This window comes from Lynx rufus, unplaced genomic scaffold (assembly GCF_022079265.1).
Source record: "Lynx rufus isolate CCGP_SWC_20201006 ecotype Redwood Valley unplaced genomic scaffold, mLynRuf1.p SCAF_3, whole genome shotgun sequence".
In the NCBI taxonomy this organism is placed as follows: domain Eukaryota; kingdom Metazoa; phylum Chordata; class Mammalia; order Carnivora; family Felidae; genus Lynx; species Lynx rufus.
The window spans coordinates 8287810-8308778 of NW_025814845.1; the positions used below are offsets into that span (position 1 = coordinate 8287810).

At 47.1% G+C, this 20969-nt stretch overlaps 1 protein-coding gene across 1 annotated transcript in view; it reads left to right on the top strand.

Annotated features, from left to right (window-relative positions):
• Positions 1 to 4706: 4706 nt before the first annotated feature.
• Positions 4707 to 20969, top strand: part of CC2D2A (coiled-coil and C2 domain containing 2A) — a 148744-nt gene continuing 132481 nt past the window's right edge. Inside the window, exons 1-3 of the mRNA XM_047090984.1 lie at positions 4707 to 4745; positions 6830 to 6913; positions 8752 to 8875. Of these exons, the coding sequence (XP_046946940.1) occupies positions 4707 to 4745; positions 6830 to 6913; positions 8752 to 8875 (247 nt within the window). The remainder of the gene's footprint in view (positions 4746 to 6829; positions 6914 to 8751; positions 8876 to 20969) is intronic.

Genomic DNA, 20969 nt, shown 5'->3' on the forward strand with positions numbered 1-20969 from the left:
AGGCAGAGGAAGAGTCATTACAGACAAAGGGATGAGGATCACTGCTCCAAGAGGCCACAAGAAAATCTGCGGGCTGGTATTTACACTTAAGTTTGCCTCCGTTGCAAAGAGGCGCTATGGAAAGCTAATAAGGTCTCGTGGGAAGTGCACGCCTGTTATTGGATTTTCATATAACCTCTTCTGCAAATAAATTCGGCTCCAGAATGAAATCTGTCTCTTAGAGCTCGTGTAGAGTCATTCGCTCACACGTTTATCGAGCATGAACAAGGTGCCAAGCAATGGGCTGAAGTTCAGAGCAAGCAGAAATGCATTAGACCAGCTCAGAAGCACAGAGTCTGTGCAGAAGACAGCCCTATAAACGGAGGCTAGCAGTACAAGGAGCTAAGTACCATAAGATATTTATAAAAGTGTCGAGCGTGCTTGAAACACAACAGATGACTCCCAGAAAGGGCCTGGGATCACTTAGTTCATCACGTGAACGCACTGGGCATATACCACAGAGCGCAGCGCAAGTGTGGCATTTATATGCACTCTGCCAGGGTGACATGTGTTACACCGAGCCGATTGAATGATTCCATAAAGCTATCTGTCACCAACCTCAGACAAAGGGAAGCTGTGGCTGGAATGCTTTGTAGACTCAGATAATGAATTTAGAAGCAGTGTGTGTGGCACCTGCCAGGGGTCCGGGCTCCAACCCTAATAGGGCAGGGCAGAAAAAGCTAAGCACCATACGCAGGGAGGAAATACCCATGGGCCTGAGGGCAGGGGAGAGCTTCAGAAGCACCACAAATGGAAAGAGAAAGGAAACTCCCCTGGGCCCAGCTGGGGGAAGGGAAAGAGGGGACCTTGGGTTTTGGAGCCAGGAGGTTGAAGGTGGAAACCACAAATGGTAATGGGGGACTTCAATGTCACCTCAGGGCTTTCTTGTGATTCCCCTTCTGTCCCCTAAGCTCTTTTTCCATCCCCACTCCTTTTTCTACTTTCTTTCTCTAACATCACCTTTTGTTAAAAACCATACCGATATCGAGAGCCTGGTCCATGCTAGGCATTTTACCATACAGTCTATCATTTAGCCCTTATACGATAATCTTGGAGGTAGGAATTTTGCAAGTTTACAGGTGAAGAAATGTATCTCAGAGAGGCGAAGGCATTTGCCCAAGATCACACAGCTGACAAGTAGAGCTGGAATTGGGACCCAGGTTCATTTAATTTTCCACAAAGGTCTCACTATTTCTATACACCCGTGTTTGCACTGTTTTGGAATAGGACACTCACATTGTGTTAATTTTTTTTAAGCAGCCCAAGGTCAGATGCAGTGCATCTCTTGTAACACACCTTCATCCTTTTGCCTACATCCTGTAGAACTTGTCACAGGGTCCTCTGGATAGGGCTCTGATGCACTCAGCACCCTCAGAGACAGTCCATTTGTTTGGACAAAGGTCTCAGCAGTACCTTCCCAGAAAACTGTCTTTGGTTTTCTGCACGAAGTTAAATAAATCATTGACCTAAAGTAGCCACAGCCCTTTCTCACTGGGGCAATACTCCACAGCTTTCAATTGTACATATTTCCAGAAGACTGAACTAGCATAGATTGGTTCCTGATATGATCACAAAACAGGGATCAATGGCGAGACAGAGAGGTAGAGGGGCATGGGGAAGACTGTGGAATCACCAAGTCTTGGGGTCAAATTCTGAATGTGACATTTAAAAACTATAACCTTGGACAAATCGTGTATCCTGCCGGAGGTTAACCTCAGAGGAAACCTTGGTCCCTCAGAGGTGAATTGAGGCACGAGGAACTGAACTAGAAGTGTTGTTGTAAGGTCTGGTGGTACCTTGCATCTAGACATAGCACAAAATAAGTCTGCGGTAAATCATGGCTCTTATTTGGATGTTGCCAATAGGAATATATTAACAAGTGCTCAATGCATTTGGTGATGACAAGCTACATATTAAAGTCGAACAGTATTGATTTATCTTCTCTTAGGATCCGTGCTCATGAAAAAATAAATTTTGATGTCATTTGATTTCCTTAGAAACTCATTCAAAGGTAATGATCAGGAAAGAATGAGGAGAAAAAAATCAACTCTGTTACATTTTTCATTCTTCTATTTACTTCATATATGACTTTTTTTTTTTTTACTTATTGAGGAAAAATCTTTCTTTCCTAAAATACATCAGTTCTTTTTTTTTTTTTTTCCAGCTCATAATTACCGGGGTTGTTTACTAGAGAGTTTTCGTGTCCTTGGGCATTTCAGTCTTATTCTCTGCCCCTCATTCCTTCTAGATCACCTCCTCGTCCTTTTATTTTCTGAACTGCTGACATCAGTTTCCTTCCTCCTCCATTTCTGGTAGCCTGTGAGGAGGTCTGGAGAGGAGACAACAGATTTCCAGATGCTTTGTTTCCCTTTAATATGCTAATTCCCCATCAGGGTCACTGCAACCTTGAACACCTCAGATGAGCTGCTTAAATGACAAGGCCTAGCTGAGATTCAGATTCCAGGATATTAGGAAGGGCTTACATCTTGTCAGCCCTGGTGTTTCTCCCCACGCCCTCTCTCCTTTGATCTTCTCAGCAGCCCAGAGAGGACAATGAAGATTTAAAGGGCTCCAGAATGGGGACATGGAAGACACAGCCAATAAGTACTGATTTAGTCATTCATTTGAAACACATTTTTTGAATGTCTCCTAGGCTCTGGAGGTAAACAATGAGCAAATGTCCCTGCCCTCTTATAGCTTATATTCTAACAGGGATGGGCAGACAATAGCAAATAAGTATATATGTCGGCTGGTGACAAGTACTATGGAAAAAAGAAATCATCATGAGATAGTTAGAGAATTCCAGGAAGGTGAGGGAAGCAGATTACCATTGTATTATGAGTGTTCTGGGAAGACTTCTCTGAAGGGTCTCTGTAGGGCCTTCAAGGAATTAAAAGAAACAGAGAGCCTTGCAGTTATCTTGGGCAAGAGAGGTCCCGGCAGAGGGAACAGCAAGTGCAAAGGCCCTGAGACCAGAGGATTTAAGTGCAGATCATGGAGCGCCTTGTAAGCAACGGAAAGGGTTTCGGATTTTACTCTGTTGGGAAAAAGAAGTCATTGGATTTTGAGTGCAGAAATGACATGACTGCGCTTGAATTTTAAACAATTGACTCTCTTCAGTGTAAAGAACAACCTGTGGGTGAGCAAGATGAGAAGCAGAGAAGTTAGGAGGGTCTTGCAAGAAGCCATGCGAGAGACAATGGTGCCTGACCGGGTGGCAACAGTGGAGGTGGATAGAGGAGGTTGGATTCTCCATATAATTTGAAGGCAAAGCCGGCAGGATTTCCATGGATTGCACGTCGTGTGTCATGTGAAAGTCAGAGCGGAGTCAGGAATGACACAATATGGCGTATGTCTGAGGTTTCTGGCCTCAGACAAATGAGTTCTGTTTATTGCAACAAGGAAGGTTGCAGGACAAGCAGATCAGGGGGCGATGACAAGGAGCTTCATCAGGGGCATGTTAAGCCAAGTGAAGGTATCCATCAAGCACCTGGATATTTGAGTCTGGAGCTCTGGGGAGGTGTGCAGGCCCTGAGTGCAAGTGTGGGGGGTACCAGTAGACGGATGGCATTTAAAACCAAGCGACAGGGTAAGACCACCAATGGGATGGGTAGGGGCAACGCAGACCCCACCGTGTGGTGATTAAGAAGATGGAGACAGACCAGCTTAGGAGTCTGAGAGGGGGTAGAGATGATAAACCAAGAAAGAACATATCCCAGAAGCCAAGTGAAGAAACCGTTTCAGGAAAAATCAGGTGATGGGTCACTTTCATTACTGACCCACTGAGAGTCAATAAGATGAGCACTGAGGAATGATCATTCGATGTGGTGACACAGAGTCACTGGGACCCTGACAGGAGCAGGTTCAGGGGCTGCTGGGCCCAGCAAACCTATCCAGGAAGAGAAGGTGTGAGGAACTTTCCTATAGAAGGTTGAAAAATTGAACACTAGCTAGAAAGAGAAGTGGAGTCCAGAGACAGCCCTTTTAAAGAAGGGGCCGATCACAGCACTTTGTTCATGGAAGGAAATGAACCAATAGAGCAGGAAGAAGTGATTATCCAGGGGAAAGGGGAAATTGTCAGCTCAAGGTCGTGGAGGAGGAATGTGCTGGGGCCTAGTGCACAGGCTGAGGTCCCAGCCTAGATGGGAGCAGAGGCAGGCAGGGTACAAGTGGAGGCAGAAGATGTAACCTGACTCCGCGGGTGGGGTAAGGGCAGGGGATGGACCCCCCCCCCCACCGCCACCCCACCCCCATCATCTCTCTGTTCAGTGAAATGAGAACCAAGGCCAAGGGGAGAGAGTGAGGAGGGGGTGGGAAGGTGGAGGTTTGAGGGGAGAGGAGAGGCTATGAACTGGACTCCTCTGACTCCAAGGGCAGAATTTCCTCACTCCCACCTGCTGCCCAGGGGCACCAGGTTCATTGCTGGGCTCATTGCCAGGCCCACGGGGCCAGAAGGGTCTGGCATCCTTCCTTTTCCTCTGGGGCTCATTTCCACCAATCTGGGTCTGCAAGCACATATTCCTTGGGAATGGACCGTATGCTCTAACACGGAGGTCAGCCTCATAGACATCGGTAGTAAGAAAGATGTTTCACTGATTTTCAAAGGCCTGACTTCTTTGTTTTGTTTTGTTTTGATTCCCTGTCCAGGAGCAGACACTGCAGCCAAAATGAATCCCAAGGAAGAAAAAGTGAAAATAATCACAGAGGTAAGCGGTTGCTTAGATGTCCCCTGAAGGTGTGGCTGTGTGTACATTGCACTTACATCACACGTCTTTGTGAGGGAGGAAGTTAGGCCAGCAACAGGCCTTTATTGCATGCCTACTGAATGCAGAGGGCGCTATGTCAGGCACGCGGTGGAAACGGGGCCTGATGGCGTAAGAAACGCGTCCCTGCAGACATTCCAGGGGCTCACCTCTACACGAATGCTCTGAAGCTGCCCGGTCACCATTTCGTGACACCCAGCTGTTCGGAGTGACCACCTGCTACTGAGTCAGCTCTGCGGCAGCACATTGATTTGTAGAAAACTTCAGGCTGAAGGAACCAGTTGTAGATCATAACCACCAGTAAAATCCTGTCTCGTGGAGTCCTGCCATTTCTAACTCATCGTGTACAAACCATCATTAAACACTATCTACAACAGAGAAGGGAGCCCGTCTCCTACTTGGAGACCGCAGACCTCAGAACGGAGGAGAAAGTCTCTCAACCGCAGCTTCTCTCCTGTCTGCAGGGCCCGCTGACTTGAGACCATAGAGGCCGAAACGGAGAAGACACACTGTTTTCTAAAGCCTGAAGGAACCACATTACCCAGCTACAACCACACAGGTTAACTTTAAGCAAGATACCAAGTACCTTCAAACCACATAAATCTACATCCTCTTATTCACGCAACGAATATTTATTGTGTCACTGGTCCCTGGGGATACCGCAGCAAAACAAAAACCCTGTGCCCTCAGGGAGTTTCCGTTCTATCTAATTTGAGGTCCTACTGGACAGTTTTCCACTGATAGAGACTCAAAACATTATTGGAAAGCAAAATAAACTAAAACAAAACAAAACAAAATAAAGCAATTATAAAGGCCTAGATTTCCTCACAAATCCATTGTAGCCAGTGAGAACTTAGACATGAACTAAGGACCACACTTGCACACCTCAATGTTAGGAACATTTTATAATCTAAGTTGGTGAACCCCTAAGCTAAGAATACTCCCTACCTGGGGGCCCTGAGTCAGGAGGCCCAGTGAGGATGGGGCTTTCACCCAGAGGATGAATCAGAGATCTCAGGTCCCTTGGACAAAAGACAAGCCCAAGCTATGCCCATTGGCCGGTCAGGACGTGGGTTCCCTCCACCAACCAAAGTTCTCATCTTCTCTAACCTCCACGGCCAAGGGCAGGATGTGCAGTTGGAGGCTGACTCAGCAACCTGCTTGACATTTCTTTGAAATCTTAAATCTTATCATTAAAATCCATCCTTTGTGTTCCAAGTTTATTTCAGTATTAAAAAAATAAAATCCCAATTTCACTTTGAACACCTTTCTAATGAACTCGGTGTAACAGGGAGAGGTTCCAGGTTTACCTTGCAATTCTTCTACGCCCAGAAGTGGTGCCCCAGTTTGCAGAGGTCTAGGACCAGAGAAGTTTGCAGCTTGAACACTTGAGAGCATTCAGCTCTAACATCTTCTCACTAAAACTTTAGAAAGCGTCATGAGGAAAAAGAAAAAGAAAAAGTTTGCACTGTGAAAGAACTTCTGTTTTCAAGAAAACCCACGAACATTGTCTTTGAATTGTGACTTCGTGACGATTTAACATATATCCTTATTATTCTGTACCTGAGACTGAGGCTGAGGGCAGAGGAACCCGGCCCTTGAAACCCCTGGTTTGATTCCCATGTCATCCTGTGCTGGGGTCCTCTCTCTGGCCAGACCAGCTGTCCTGGCAAGGTCCCTTGTTTTTGGCCTTCATTAGATTGTGAGTTTTGAGGGCAGCAAGAATCTGTGTGTCCCCAGGGCCAGAAGCACGGCGGATGTTGTAGGAGTGAACGATGGAGGCTCCAAGATCATCTCATCTATGATGTTTCCATTTGGATACAACTTTTCAAGACCATGTCTGCTTTGAGAAGAGTAAAGGCTGGTAGCTGCTTAGACCATGTCAACTCTCCCTTCGCCCATACTCAACTTTAGGGGTGGGGGCAGGATGGTGAATACGTCAAATGCACCCCTCTTCCTCTCTTACCGCCATTCCCCAACTGACACACAGACTCAGTGACCACTCTTCCATTTACATTTTTACAAAGGAGGTCGATGAAAATGATGAGGATGCAGGTGTGGGAAGCCAGAAGAAGACCTCAAAGATGGCAAGACAGAAAAGGAAGAAACCGGTATGTGGTGCTGGGGACCCTGTGTCTGCCTGTGCATCGGCCTGCCAATTGACAAGGTGTGGGCACCCTCAGGGGACCACACATCCTCCCCGGGGCACCCTGGAAAAGACAAGGGTGCAGGGGGAAGGTGCAGGGTGTGGGACCTGTGTGGGGCCTTAAGGGTGACCCTCACAGGGACGCTGTGGTCAGTACCCCGGGCATTTTCCCTCTGAGGTTTCTCCCATCTCCTGAGAGAAGCCCAGAAAAGAGGGACGAGGCTTTTTACTGTTGTCCTCAAAGGCCATGAACTGAGGCCGGCGATAGATGGCAGTGCAGGATTACTAATCATGGGGCGCTCCCCCTTTCTCCAATTCCAAGCCCGGGCTCAGCTTCGGTCTAAACCAGAGCGCCCGCCCCCCCCCACCCCCCCTCCAGCTCTCCTCAGAAGTGACCCTCCTCGGCTGAGAACATCCCCCTGCAAGGCCAGCCTTCTCAAGGTAAATAACACCCCCCCCCACCGGCCAGGAGCCCCTGTCCTCTGAGGAGGGGAGGCAGGGAAGATCTCTTTGGAGGGGCAACTTGCTTGGAAGCATCGAGATGCCAGCAGGGGAGGGAAGGAAGGGAGCGCCATTTTGAGCCAGCACCCACGTGATGGGGCTGCCTGGAGAGGGTGGCTGGGACGTGAGGAGGTGTGGATGCGGGGAAGGCACTGAGGTAGCCGCAGTCGGGGAGTCGGGGGACAAGCCCCCTCTCTGTGCCCCACCGCACTCCGGTGGGGCCAGCTGGCCGAGGGGCGGCCTCTGCTTGCGCAGCTCGGATGGAGCAGCTGGGGGAGGAGGGGGGCGGCCAGCCACGTGGCCAGCCTCTCTGGCCACTCGGGGAGCTTTGACCCCTTCCTGCAAGCTCCCCCAGAGGCTCTGCAGCCAGGGCAGGCGACCCAGAGTACCGCCGGGACGGGTGCACGTCCTTAGCTACTGGGCCACAGGCACAGGAGAGAGAGGCAGGGACGGGGAGGGGGGAGCATGGTACCTGGCACTGCCCTCCTAGGCACCGGCTCCTGGATGTGACCCGTGCAGGAGCCCAGACTGCAGACCTTGGAGCAGGAGAGGTTTGGGGGGTGTTGGAAGAAATCCAGAGTACTGTCGCTTAACCCCAGCGGCACCTCAGAATGGAATTTGGGAGATTTTTTTTTTCCCAGTCGGTGCCTGGGGTCCACCCCAGGCCATTTATTTGAATCACAATGCCCGTGCTTTGCACCGTGGCCGATACAAAGTAGCATCTCGGTGCACCCGCTGTCTCCAACTCCCTTGTTCTACAGATGAAGAAGGAAGGAAGCCAGGAAGTTAAATAACTTGCCCCGAGTCCCTCAGTTCATCTCAGTTCAGAGGCAAGCCTTTGGCCCCCAAAGGCCATCGCTCATCCTTGGCCTCCACTGTCATCTCTGCTCACCGGCCTGTCCTCTGACAGCCTGGGGAAGGAGCCACAGGCTGTCCTTTGCCCTGAATTCCCCGGGGACACTTTGGCAGCTGTTTCCAAAAGATTTGGAGTTGGGATCACATAGTTTTGGCCGTGGCTTTCCTGCTCCCCCTTTCCACCCAATTTCTGCAAAGGTCTGCACATTATTCATAGAAATAGTGGAAGTATTTATTTTATTTGGGGATGCCTCAGTAATTTAACGAGAACCCTCATAGACGAACTCAAGGTTGGCACCCCTTTTCTGACAGGTGACAGCACCACGGTTATCTAGATATGAATAGTACTAAGGCTTGTCCCCTCACTGAGTGACCCACCTCATCCCCAGATAAGATCTGTGTCAACCCAAGCCCTGGGGGTAACAACCTCTGTCCCTCTGCCCACAGCTGCCCGCCGCTGGCCCCGAGGAAATGGTGTCTGAAAATCCCCACCTAGGCAACCAGCCGGAGCCCCTGCAGGAAGATTCTGACACTCGCCCCCTGAGCATGACCACCCGTCGAGGCCCCCGGAGTAAGTGTCCCCCAGTTCAGTTCAGCCTGTGTTTATTGCCTATTGTAATCAGCACAGAGCAATATGGGATTTTTAATGGGTAATGTTTTTCATACAAGGCTACCACCCCTCCCCCACTGCACCCCAACTCTGTGGGTACTCTCCTAGGTTAGCATCTGTCTAGGAGACAGGACACATAGTTTCAGGACGTACTTCTCTAAGCATATATGTTTGGAAGTGTTACTTGAAATAAAAATGGCACAGGTGAGGGCACCTCGGTGGCTCAGTCGGTTAAGCGCCGACTCTTGATTTCGGCTCAGGTCATGATCTCACTTGTGGTTCATGAGATCGAGCCCCGTGTCGGGCTCTGTGCTGATAGCAGGGAAGCTGCTTGGGATTCTCTCTCTCCCTCTCTCTACCTGTCCCCTGCATTTTCTCTCTTTCTTTCTCTCTCTCTCAAAATCAATAAAGAAACATTTTTAAAAAATAGTACAGGTGATCAAATTTGTAGAAATTCAAGGTAGGGTGAAATGGTTAGGAAGCCATCCAAATCCAAAAAGTGCAAATCCAAAAAGTGTGGCTTGAATTCCCCCTTCCAAGAACCTCCACTATCATGGACAATCATTAGTTATCCGCTCTTTGTAGGAAAAAGGATCACCCTTTACTTGTTGCTTTTCATGAAAAGTGGATTAGACAGGAGAAAAAGGTGTGTTACACTTTTCAGTTGTTAAGCAATCATTACACAATTGTCACCCATTTCCCTACAGCAGGGCTGGGGCATAAAGTAACTATTGGAAACCAGAAGGCTTTGGAAGCAAGCTCATCCCAAGTCCAACCTTAAGAAAAATGTGGTTCCCATCGAAGAGCGATGATATCATAGGACTGTTACAAATTAGTAAAACAGAACCAAACTTTACCCCATATAGTTACTTCTTTATCTGACTGCTCAAAAGTATTCTTTATGAAAGGTTACAACTTGTCTTAGCTCTGGCTGCCATAACAAAATGCCATAGACCGGGCAGTTCAAACAAGAGACATCCATGTTCTCATAATTCTGGAAGCTGGAAGTTGAAGATCAAGGTGACAGAGCAGTGGGTTTCCAGTGAGACCTCTCTGCCTGCCTTATAGGTGGCTGCCATCTCCCTGTGTGCTCACTCGGGTGTCCCTGCTTGTAAGGACATCAATTCTATCATATCAGGGTCCCACTGTGTGACTTCGTCTAACTTTTATTACCTCCTCAGAGGCCCTCTCCCCAAATAGTCACAGTGGGCGTTAGGGCTTCAACATAGAAATTGTGTGGAGACACAATTCAGTCCATAGCACAACTATTGAATATTTAAATAGTTATTTTTTTAAGATTATGTTTTATTTGGGGAGAGAAAGAGAGAGAGAGAAAGAGAGCACACACGGTCAAGTGGGAGAGGGGCAGAGAGACAGGGAGAGAGAGAATCCCAAGCAGGCTTGGGGCTGTCATGGCAGAGCCTGACATGGGTTCAGTCCCCTGAACTGTGAGGTCATGACCTGACCAAAATCATGAGTCAGAAGCATAACCGACTGAGCCACTCAAGTCCCCCTTAAATAGTTATTTTTAAATCAAGGGGTCAGAGGGGTTGGCCAATAATAAGACTCTTACCAAAAAGTCAATTCTTTCCTTATTCCTAAAATGAGGAAAATACTATTTATGATCACCATGGGAGTGATGTGAGGATGAAATCAAAAAAGGGTGTAGAAGTATTTTAAATAGTATGTACTGTTATAAATATTCAAATAGTAGGCACTAGTGTATTACATAGATAAACACAGTGACGAAGGGGTTTTTTACAAGGCGAGAAAAGACTTTTGGAGCTTGCATTGGTCCAAAGTGAAATATAAACAAAACCCGTGATTTCTGATTTGGAGAAGAGGAGAACAATAGAACAATAGAAAGCTAGGATCCGCCTGCCTCAACGAGGTCATGACTAGCGGGTAGCTGGATGTCCCTGGATAGAGCTACAACTATTGCTAATTTCGCAGCACTGGTGGGCCAAGGGGCAAAGAAAACACCCCTAGGACTGAGGTGAGGGCACCTGGTGGATAAGAAGCCTGTGGGGCCAGGCATCAGTCAGAAGTGAGAGGTCAAGACCAGCAGAAAGCTAGCCATGTGGTCAAGAGAGCCGAATGGATTTCATCCATGATGCCGATGCACAGTAGGGCGAAAGACAGATGGGGGACAGGGGAAAACGAAGAGCTCTGAGAAACATGGCAAGGGGTCTAGGCTGAGACAGAGCAATGGAGGAGCTCAGGCTGAAGGGTGTGTGGGAGCCTTGAGGTAGCACTGCTGAAAGAGGATTCCGGACAGACGGCTTGGAAACCCACAAACGTGGGCAGAAAACGGTGTGCCCTGAGCAAGGTGGAGGCAGCCGTGCCTGGGAAGTTGCACACCTTTGCCATTTGTTAGAAGTATGGCCCCAGGGGCTGCCTGGGAGGCTCAGTTGGTTAAGTGTCCAACTCCTGATTCTGGCTCAGGTCATGATCTCACAGTGCTAGGGTTCGTGGGTTCAAGCCCCGTGTCGGGCTCTGTGCTGACAGTGCAGAGCCTGCTTAGGATTCTCTCTCTCTCCTTCTCTCTCTGCCCTTCCTCTGCTCACACACTCTCTCTCCCTCTCTCCCTCAAAATAAATACACATTTAAAAAAAAAAAAAACCTTCTGTATATCACTTTCCCACTCAGAAATCTGTGATAAGCATCGCATAAAATCCACACTCTTTCTTTGTTCTGGGTTCCAAGACCCTATGCACTCTGGCCCCTTCCAGTTGTTTCTCCTTTTCTCCCATCTCCCCACCTGGGTGACTGCTTACTGACCCCTGAAAGCCTCGTGACCACCTGAGCACTCCCAGGCTCTGGTGCCCACCCGGGGAAAGCTCCCCAACCATGTCTTCAATAAGCTTGTGGCAGAAAGGCAGGAGAGTTGTAACCATAAAGACCGTGGTCTTGGGGGTGCCCAGGTGGCTCAGTCGGTTAAGCATCTGTCTCTTGGTTTCAGCTCAGGTCAGGATCTTATAGTTGATGAGTTCGAGCCCCACTGACAACGTGGAGCCTCCTTAGGATTCTGTCTCTCTCCCTCTCTCTCTGCTCCTCCTCTGCTTGTTCTCTTTCTCAAAATAACCAAATAAACTTTAAACAAACAAAAAGCCCATGGTCTTTGGGGTCAGACAAGTGTGGGTACCAGTCTCTCTACCTGTCCCTTTCCTACCCTCTTGGGCAATTTCCTCCATCTCCCTAAACTTCAGTTTCTTTATTTGCAAAACGGGAACAAGAAGAGAATGCCTTAATACCTCCCCAGAGTTTATATTCCAGTTGGGGGTGAAAGGGAAAAGGAGAAAATGAAATAGACGTGATGGCTATACAGTATGGCCAGGGGTGGGGTGCTACAAAGATAAAGAATAAGCTGGATGGGACGCCTCAGGGATGAGAGGGAGGGTTGCTATTTTATCATCATGGGAAGGCCTCTCCAGCAAGACCATCTTTGAGCCTGGAGCAAATGGGAGACCCCTGAGAAAAGTGCTGTTAATGCAAGAGTGTGTTCGGTATGTTTTAGGACCAGCAAGGAGGCCAGAGTGGCTGACAGAGTGAGCAGGGAGGACAAATGGGAAATGAGAGGAGAAGGGAGGTGCCTCGGGGCCCCTACACTTTCAGTCTGAGTGAAATGAGGGCCAGGGGAGGGTGTGCTCAGACTTAAGGTGCAGGCTGCTGTACTAAGGAATTGACTCTGGAAGGTGCAAGAACAGAACAGAGAACCAGGTGAAGAGCAAAGACAACATCCAAGTGGGCAGTGGGGGGGGTACTGGGACCAAGTAGTGGAAGAGGTGGAAAGAAAGTGGGACTTGGGGCATCTGGAGGGTAGAGACAATGGGGTTTATGGCTGGACTGAACAGGAGTTTTGAAAGCAGGAAGGACGACGTCAGCTTTTTAACTTGAGCAAGTGGGAAAATGCAGTTGCCATTTACAGAGGAAGATGGCAGAAAGAACGGGTTTGGGGTAAAATGAGGAAAAGACAGAGTTTGCCGGATGTCCAAGTGGAGGTGGATGTAGGGGTCTGGAGGTCAGGGGAGGCTTGGGGGCAGGAGAGGCCTTTGCTGACCATCTGTCTAAAAGACCACTTTCCTGAGGCCCCGGGGGGCTCAGACGGTTGAGTATCCGACTGTTGGTATAGGCTCAGGTCATGATCTCACAGTTCATGGGTTCGAGCCCCACGTCTGGCTCTGAGCTGGCATCGTGGAGCCTGCTTGGGATTCTCTCTCCCTCTCTCCCTCTCTCCCTGCCACTCTCCTGCTCGAGCTGTCTCTGTCTTTCTCTAAATAGATAGATGATAGATAGATAGATAGATAGATAGATAGATAGATAGACAGATAGATAAAACTTTAAAAAAAATTTTTTTAAAAAGAGCACTTTCTGGGGCACCTGGGTGGCTCAGTCAGTTAAGCATCCGACTTCAGCTCAGGTCATGATCTCACGGTTTATGAGTTCAAGCCCTGCATTGGGCTTTGTGCTGACAGCTCAAAGCCTGGAGCCTGCTTCAAATTCTGTGTCTCCCTCTCTCTCTATCCCTCCCCGCCTCAAAAAATAAATAAAACATTAAAAATTGAAAAAAAAATAGCACTTTCTCACCTCGTCACCTATTCTGTCCTTCCCAGGGTTCTGTTTTCCCCTAGAGCACGCACCCGCCCCCAGCATGTTCCAAGCAACTGTTTGCGAACTGCCCCTGAGAGCAGGACTTCGTCTTCTTCATTCATGACTGAACCCAACCCCAGTGCCCAGAGCAATACTTGGGGCAGGGTTGGGGCCCGGTGACGTTTATGGAACAACTGTGCCCAGCAGCGTAACAACGAGCACCTCAGACAGGGTCCTACCCTCTCAGGTGTTGTCGGCTTGTGGGAGAACTAGCTGATTAAGGACATGAGAGTAAAACTACAGAGGCCTGATGGTAAGAGAGCACCTTCCCCACCACCCCGTCGTCCTTGCTGGGCGAGGCTGGAGACACAGGGACGGGGTGCTCTCGGCTCTACAGTGAGACCGGGTAGGCCGAATGCTCTTTGGAGACAGGAGTGTTTATCACCCAGGCACATTTCTTCCTCGACCCCTTTTATGATTTTTTTCGCAGCAAAACGGGAAGTACAAATGTATTCCCTCTGCTCACAACTCTTTAGCCCATCTACTCGGGCTTTATGCGTCTGGTTATCAAAATAGCTTTTTGATATTCTCAAGGTAAATCAAGTATCACCAAGGCAAGCGCCACATCTTTAAGATCCTAAACATAATACCCTTGGGGGCCTGTATTTTTCATTAGGAAAATTCAAATGTGCACAGAATTAAATAACATTCAGTGAAGTAGGGGGCCTGGCTGGTTCAGAGGAGCATGTGACTCCAGATCTCAGGGTTGAGTTTGAGCCCCACGTTGGATGTACAGCTTACTTAAAAATAATAATAATAATAATAATCCAGTGAACCTCATATGCCCAGCACCATATTCAAGAATTAACAAGATTTTGCCACATTTAAGGATCCTTTTTCTTTTGTTTTGTTTTTTTTTGCCTTTGAGATATCTATATGTGTGTGTGTGTGTGTTTAATTGTGGCAAAAATATACATAACACAAAATTTGCCATCTTAATCATTTTTTTAATGTTTATTCATTTTTTTTTGAGAGAAAGAGCGGGAGCAGGGGAGGGGCAGAAAGAGAGGGAGACACAGAATCTGAAGCAGGCTCCAGGCTCTGAGCTGTCAGCACAGAGCCCCACGCAGGGCTCGAACCCATGAACCGCGAGATCATGACCTGAGACGAAGTCTGACGTTCAGCGGACTGAACCACCCAGGCACCCCACCATCTTAATCATTTTTAAATGCACACTTCAGGGGCGCCTGGGTGGCGCAGTTGGTTAAGCGTCCGACTTCAGCCAGGTCACGATCTCGCGGTCCGTGAGTTCGAGCCCCGTGTCGGGCTCTGGGCTGATGGCTCAGAGCCTGGAGCCTGTTTCCGATTCTGTGTCTCCCTCTCTCTCTGCCCCTCCCCCATTCATGATCTGTCTCTCTCTGTCCCAAAAATAAACGTTGAAAAAATAAATAAATAAATAAATAAAATGCACACTTCAGTAGAGCTAACTGTATTCACATAGCTGTGCAACAGATCCCTGGAACTATTTCATCTTGCAAAACTGAACCTCTGCGCCTAATTTTTTAAAGTTTATTTTTTTATTTCGAGTAGGGGTGCAGAGGGAGGACAGAGAGAATCCCAAGCAGGCTCTGTGCTTTGGGGCTTGAACTCATGAACCATGAAATGATTGACTGAGCTGAAGTCAAGAGTTGGATGCTTAACCAACTGAGGCACACAGGGCCCCCAAAGCTCTTTACCTATTAAACAGTAACTCCCCACTTCCCCTGCCTTCGTCCCTTGGCACCCTCCATTCTTCTTTCTATTACAATGAATTTGACGATTTTAGGTACCTCAGATCAGTAAAATCATACAGTATTTGTGTTTGTGACTGGCTTATTTCACTTAGCGTTTATGTCTTTAAGGTCCATCCTTATTATAGCATGTGACAGGAATTTGTTCCTTTTTAAGGCTGAATAATATTTCAGTGCATGTATATGTTGCATTTTGCTGATACATTCATCCTTCATGGACATTTGGATTGCTTCTACCTCTTCTTGGCTATTGTGAATAATGTTGTTGTCAACACGAATGTGCAAATATATCTTCAAGATTCTGCTTTCAATTCTTTTGAAAGAAGCACGAAGCACGGAGTGAAAATGCCACTTCAGATGGTAGGTCTATGCTTCGTTTTTGAGGAACCGGCATACGTTTCGCGTAGCGGGTGCATCATTTTATATTCCCACCCACACTGCACCAAGTTTCCAGTTTCTCCACATCCTTGTCAACATTCGTTATCTGCCGCTTGCATTGTTTCTACACGGGCCATCTTCATGGATGGGAACTGACACCTCACTGTGGTTGTGATTTGCATTATTCTGATGATTAGTGATGTTGAGCATCTTTTCATGTGCTTGTTGACCTTGTGTATATCATGCTTGGAGAAATGTCTATCCTTTTCCACTTTCAAATCAAGTTCTTTGTTTTGGGTGCTGTTGAGTTATGGGCGTTCTTCACGTATTCTGTATAATAAACCCTTTATTGGATACATGGTTTGCCAATATTTTCTCCCATTGATTGTGTCCTTTGACACACAAGAGTTTTTCAGCGTGAGGTAGTCCTATTTCTCTGCTTTTGCCTTTATTGGTTGTGCTTTTAGTGACATATCTAACAAATCAACGCCAAATTCAATGTCATGAATTATTTCTTCTGTTTTCTTCTAGGAGTTTTATAATTTTGGGTCTTACATGTAGGTCTTTAATCCATTGGATTGCATTTTTATATGATGTAAGGTAAGGGTCCAAGTTCATTCTTTTGCGTGTGAATTGCCAGTTTCCCAACACCATTTGTTGAAGAGACTGTTCTTTCCCTATTAAGTGACTTCACACCCCTGTTGAAGACCATATGCGCAAAGGTTTATTTCTGGGTTCTCTATTCCATTGGTCTGTATGTCTTGTTTATGCAACACCATGCTGTTTTGATCATTGTAGCTTTGCGATATGTTTTGAAATCAGGAAGTGTGAGAATGCCAACGCTTTTTCAAAATCATTTTGGGTATTTCAGGGTCCTTTAATATTCCATACGCATTAAGGATGAATTTCTCTCTTTCTGTGAAAAATGCCAGTCAGATTTTGATAGGGATTGCATTAAATCTCTAGATCACCTTGGGTGGTACTGACATTTTAACAGTGTTAATTTTTCCAATACATGAACGTGAGATGTCTTTCCATTTGTTTGTGTCTTTAATTTCTTTCAGCAATGTTTGGCAGCTCTCGGTGCACAAGTCTTTTGCCTCCTTGGTGAAGCTTCTTCCTAAATATTTTATTCTTTGTCATGGTATTCTAAATGGAATTGTTCTCTTAATTTCCTTTTTAAATTTTTTTGTTGTTAGTGGATGGAAACACAGTTGAGTTTTTCATGTCGATGTTATATCCTGCAACTTGGCTGAACAGTTCTTTTGTGTATAATCTGTAGAGTTTTCTGAGTGTAAGACCACGTCATCTGCAAGCGCAGATAGTTTTCTATTTTCCTTTCCAATTTGGGATGGCTTTGTAGCTTTTTTCTTGCACTATTAATGTGTCTGGGCTGCTGTAACAGATGCCACAGACTGGGTGGCTCATAAAGAACAGAAATTTATTTCCCACAGTTCTGGAGGCTGAGAAGTTCAAGATCAATGACCTGGCAGATTTAGTACATGGTAAGGAGGGCCCACTTCCTGATTCACAGATGGCTGTCCTCCTGCCCTGAGGAATGGTAGAAGGCACAAAGGAGCTCTCTGGGATCTCTTTTGTAAGGGCACTAATCCCATTCATGAGAGTGGAACCCTCATGACCTAATTACCTCCCAAAGGCCCCAATTCCAAATGCCATCGCACTGGGGGTTAAGTTATAATATCAGAATTTGGGGAGGACACAAACATTCAGTCTGTGGCACTTGCCTCACTGCTCTGGCTGGGGCTGCCAGTACTACATTGAATCAGAGCGGTGAAAGGAGGCATCCTTGTCTCGCTCCCAATCTTAGAGGAAAAGTTTTCAGTTGTTCACCACTGAACACGATGTTAGTTGTGGGCTCTCATATACGCCCTTTACTATGTTGAGGTAGTTCCCTTCTATCTCTATTCTGTTGAATGTTTTTATCATAAAATGATGTTGAATTTTGTCAAATGCTTTTTCTGCATCAGTTGAGAGGATCATGTGTTTTTTGTCCGTGGTTCTGTTACCAAGGTGTATCCTATTGATTGATTTTTATATGTCAAAACATCCTGGCAACACCCCCAAACTGGGCTGGGCTAATACTCTGTGTAAATGGATCATCAAAGCTATCTCTCATGACCCATTTATAAATACTGTTTACATTTCCCTAGGTGAAACCTCAGATTCAGTGGGTTCTCTAGCCCCAACAGGGCAGTTTATGTTAGCGCTATGGGACTTTTTAAGCTCACATGATTCCATTTTACTTTCTTCCCTTAGCACTTAGTGGTTTACCTGAGGCATCCCCACACCAAGATAGATAGGTAGGTGATAGGAGGGTAGGTAGGCAAGTAGGTAGGTAGATAGACAGATAGATAGGCAGGCAGACAGATGATAAATTTGACAGTCTTGAACTCTTGAGAGCTTAAGCTCATGTTCTGAGCCACTTAGCAAGCTTTCTGATAATATTTCTACCAAGATTCCTCATTCTTCTTCCTTGCCCACATCCCATTATGTCGCCAAGATATTAAAAGAGATAAATGTTTCCATTCAGCACACCTTCCTTGAAACCTACAGGAGCTGAAATCAGACTCCCTACTACTCGTTACGACTTTCAACCACAGGACCTTGAGCGATAACCTCATCTTCCCAAACCAAAGGAACCTCATTTATAAAATGGGGATAATCTGGGGCGCCTGGGTGGCGCAGTCGGTTAAGCGTCCGACTTCAGCCAGGTCACGATCTCGCAGTCCGTGAGTTCGAGCCCCGCGTCGGGCTCTGGGCTGATGGCTCAGAGCCTGGAGCCTGTTTCCAATTCTGTGTCTCCCTCTCTCTCTGCCCCTCGCCCGTTCATGCTGTGTCTCTCTCTGTCCCAAAAATAAATAAACGTTGAAAAAAAAATAAAAAAAATAAAATAAAATAAAATGGGGATAATCAGAGTCTTGACATTATGCAGCAGTTACGACCGTGAAATCAAATGATATACAGAACGCGCCTACGGAGGGTCTGGTGCACACGTAGTTGTCTCCTCCAGCTGAAAGAAGCACTCGTTGCCAAATAACTAACAAAAATAATTACCTTTCTTGAGTGCGAGGACAGGGCAGGCACAGCGACATTATTTCTCAGACATTGTTTTATCGGCGAGGAAACTGAGTTCAGAGAGAAGCACCAGCTAGAGGGTAAGAGGAGCCAGGACTTCAAGTCCAGTCCATAGACTTGTGTGCTCTTCACGGCCACACTACAGCATCACTTGACACCCCAAATCCCAAGCCTGACTGGTCTTTAAGGCTAAGGGTTTCCAGCTGCCCACGGAAGGTGCGGTAGCAATCCTGCAATCAGCACTGTCAGCCGTGGCCCCCAGGCCCCCAGGGGACTCTTCATACGGGGCGTAGAGCCAGCATAGAGCCTTCACAAGACTGCCACTCCGGCTGTGCCTCTTTCCCCCCGCCAAAGAGTGTCATTCGGGTGAATCACCTACGTTACGCTCCCTACCTAAACTAACCCCTTCTCTATTCGGGGTTTTTGTTTATTTGTTTCTCTTACCCTGGCTGCTTGCCTTTCAAAACTCAATATACACACCACCTCCTTTAGAAAGTTTCCCCCACGCCCCAGTGCGGGCTGAGTAGAGCTTCTCTGTACTTCGTGGCTCCTGCACCCATGTGAGTGTCTGAGGTCATCTTTCTTTTGTTTGTTTGTTTTTTAACATTTATTTATCTATTTTGAGGGAGAGGGAGAGAGCACTGGGAAGGGGCAGAGAGAGAGAATCCCAAGCAGGCTCTGCCCTGTCAGCACAGAGCCCGACGTGGAGCTCGATCTCACAAACCACGGAATCATGACCTGAACTGAAATCGGGAGTCAGATGCTTACCCGACCGAGCCATCCGGGCGCCCCTGAGGTCATCTTTTTATTACTTCCCCTCTCCACTGGACTAGAAATTCTTGAAGGTAGGGACTGACTTTCAGCTCTGCTTAGCACAAGGCCCGTGTCCAGATGGCACTCAACAATGCTTACTGAGTGAACAGATGTCTCAACCTGGCCTCTCTGCTTTTTGCTCAAGGCCATGCTCGGGGCTCACACGTGCTGACTTACCACCCCTACCACGCCCACCACATCCTCCGTAACCAGATCTGCTCTCCTGGATCCAGATCTTTGACTCCTTCCCACACCTCTCTTGGGTCTGGCCTCCCCCTTGGTGGTAGCAGCCCAGCTCCTCACCTTGAACTGCAACCCTGTCTACACTATAGCACTCCTACAGGCCTCCAGGTGTTGCGAAAGTCAGACTGTATTCGGATACTCAGATACCAGCCCACGGATTATATGGCCTCTCCAGGGCACCAAGCACATGCTCAGAGGCGCCCCTGATTAACAGCAGTATAAATCATGCAGTGAAAGCTTTGGCTCCTAATCTGCTATTCAAACATACATATAGTCATGACATTCCAAAGAAAGAAAGCATTTCACTGAGCAGACGCTAGTTCCAAATCAAATAAACATCTAGAAAAAAAAGGACACACATTTCCCCCAAGATTCCAACTCATACCATCTCTTAAGGGACTAACTATCAAATGTTAAGTAGTGTCTTACGAACATAAATTTCTTCATTACTGACATCTGTTTTCCATTCATTCGTGTTAGTTTCTCTGATTAAAGCATCATTTCGGAGCCAACTTCTCAGTACTGGTTGAAAAGAAAGTAGGGAATCTGGCGAAATCTGATGCAAACTTAAGGAAATAGATCATTCATTTTAGGCATACTTTTTAAAAGCCACCCAGCCCTGGAGAGACTGACCCAGGAAAGAAATGTTACAAAGTACAGTATGGGGCACAGAGGAGACCCGCCCAAAAGATCTGGGTCTTGGCAGCTACCTTGGAGTCTAGCAGCTGGAGAAGCAAAAGAACATTCTAGTCAGAGCAGGCATGCTGGGGAATGTTCCGGCCAAAAAGTTCACCAACGCTGGCGTTTGCTACCTCACCCAGTACGGAGGGGACTAAATTAACATATTAAAACAAGAATGAATAAATAATACATTGTTTCCATAATTTTTTCCTGGATATTATGATGTTTGAGATCTTTAAAAAAAAACTTTCTGGGTTGAGGAGACTGTAGCCAATTCTTAGAGGTGGCAAAGGGCTCAGAGTGGAGTGTGCCTTTGATATGTTCACTAACCAACCCAGAGCTCACCATTTTCTGGTGGGTACAACCCCAGGAAGCAATATTCCTCTGCCTGCATCATCCCAGGGCCAGGCACCGGGCCACTAACTAGAGATAGTAGCTGAGAGCCCCCCAGAATAATTCAATCT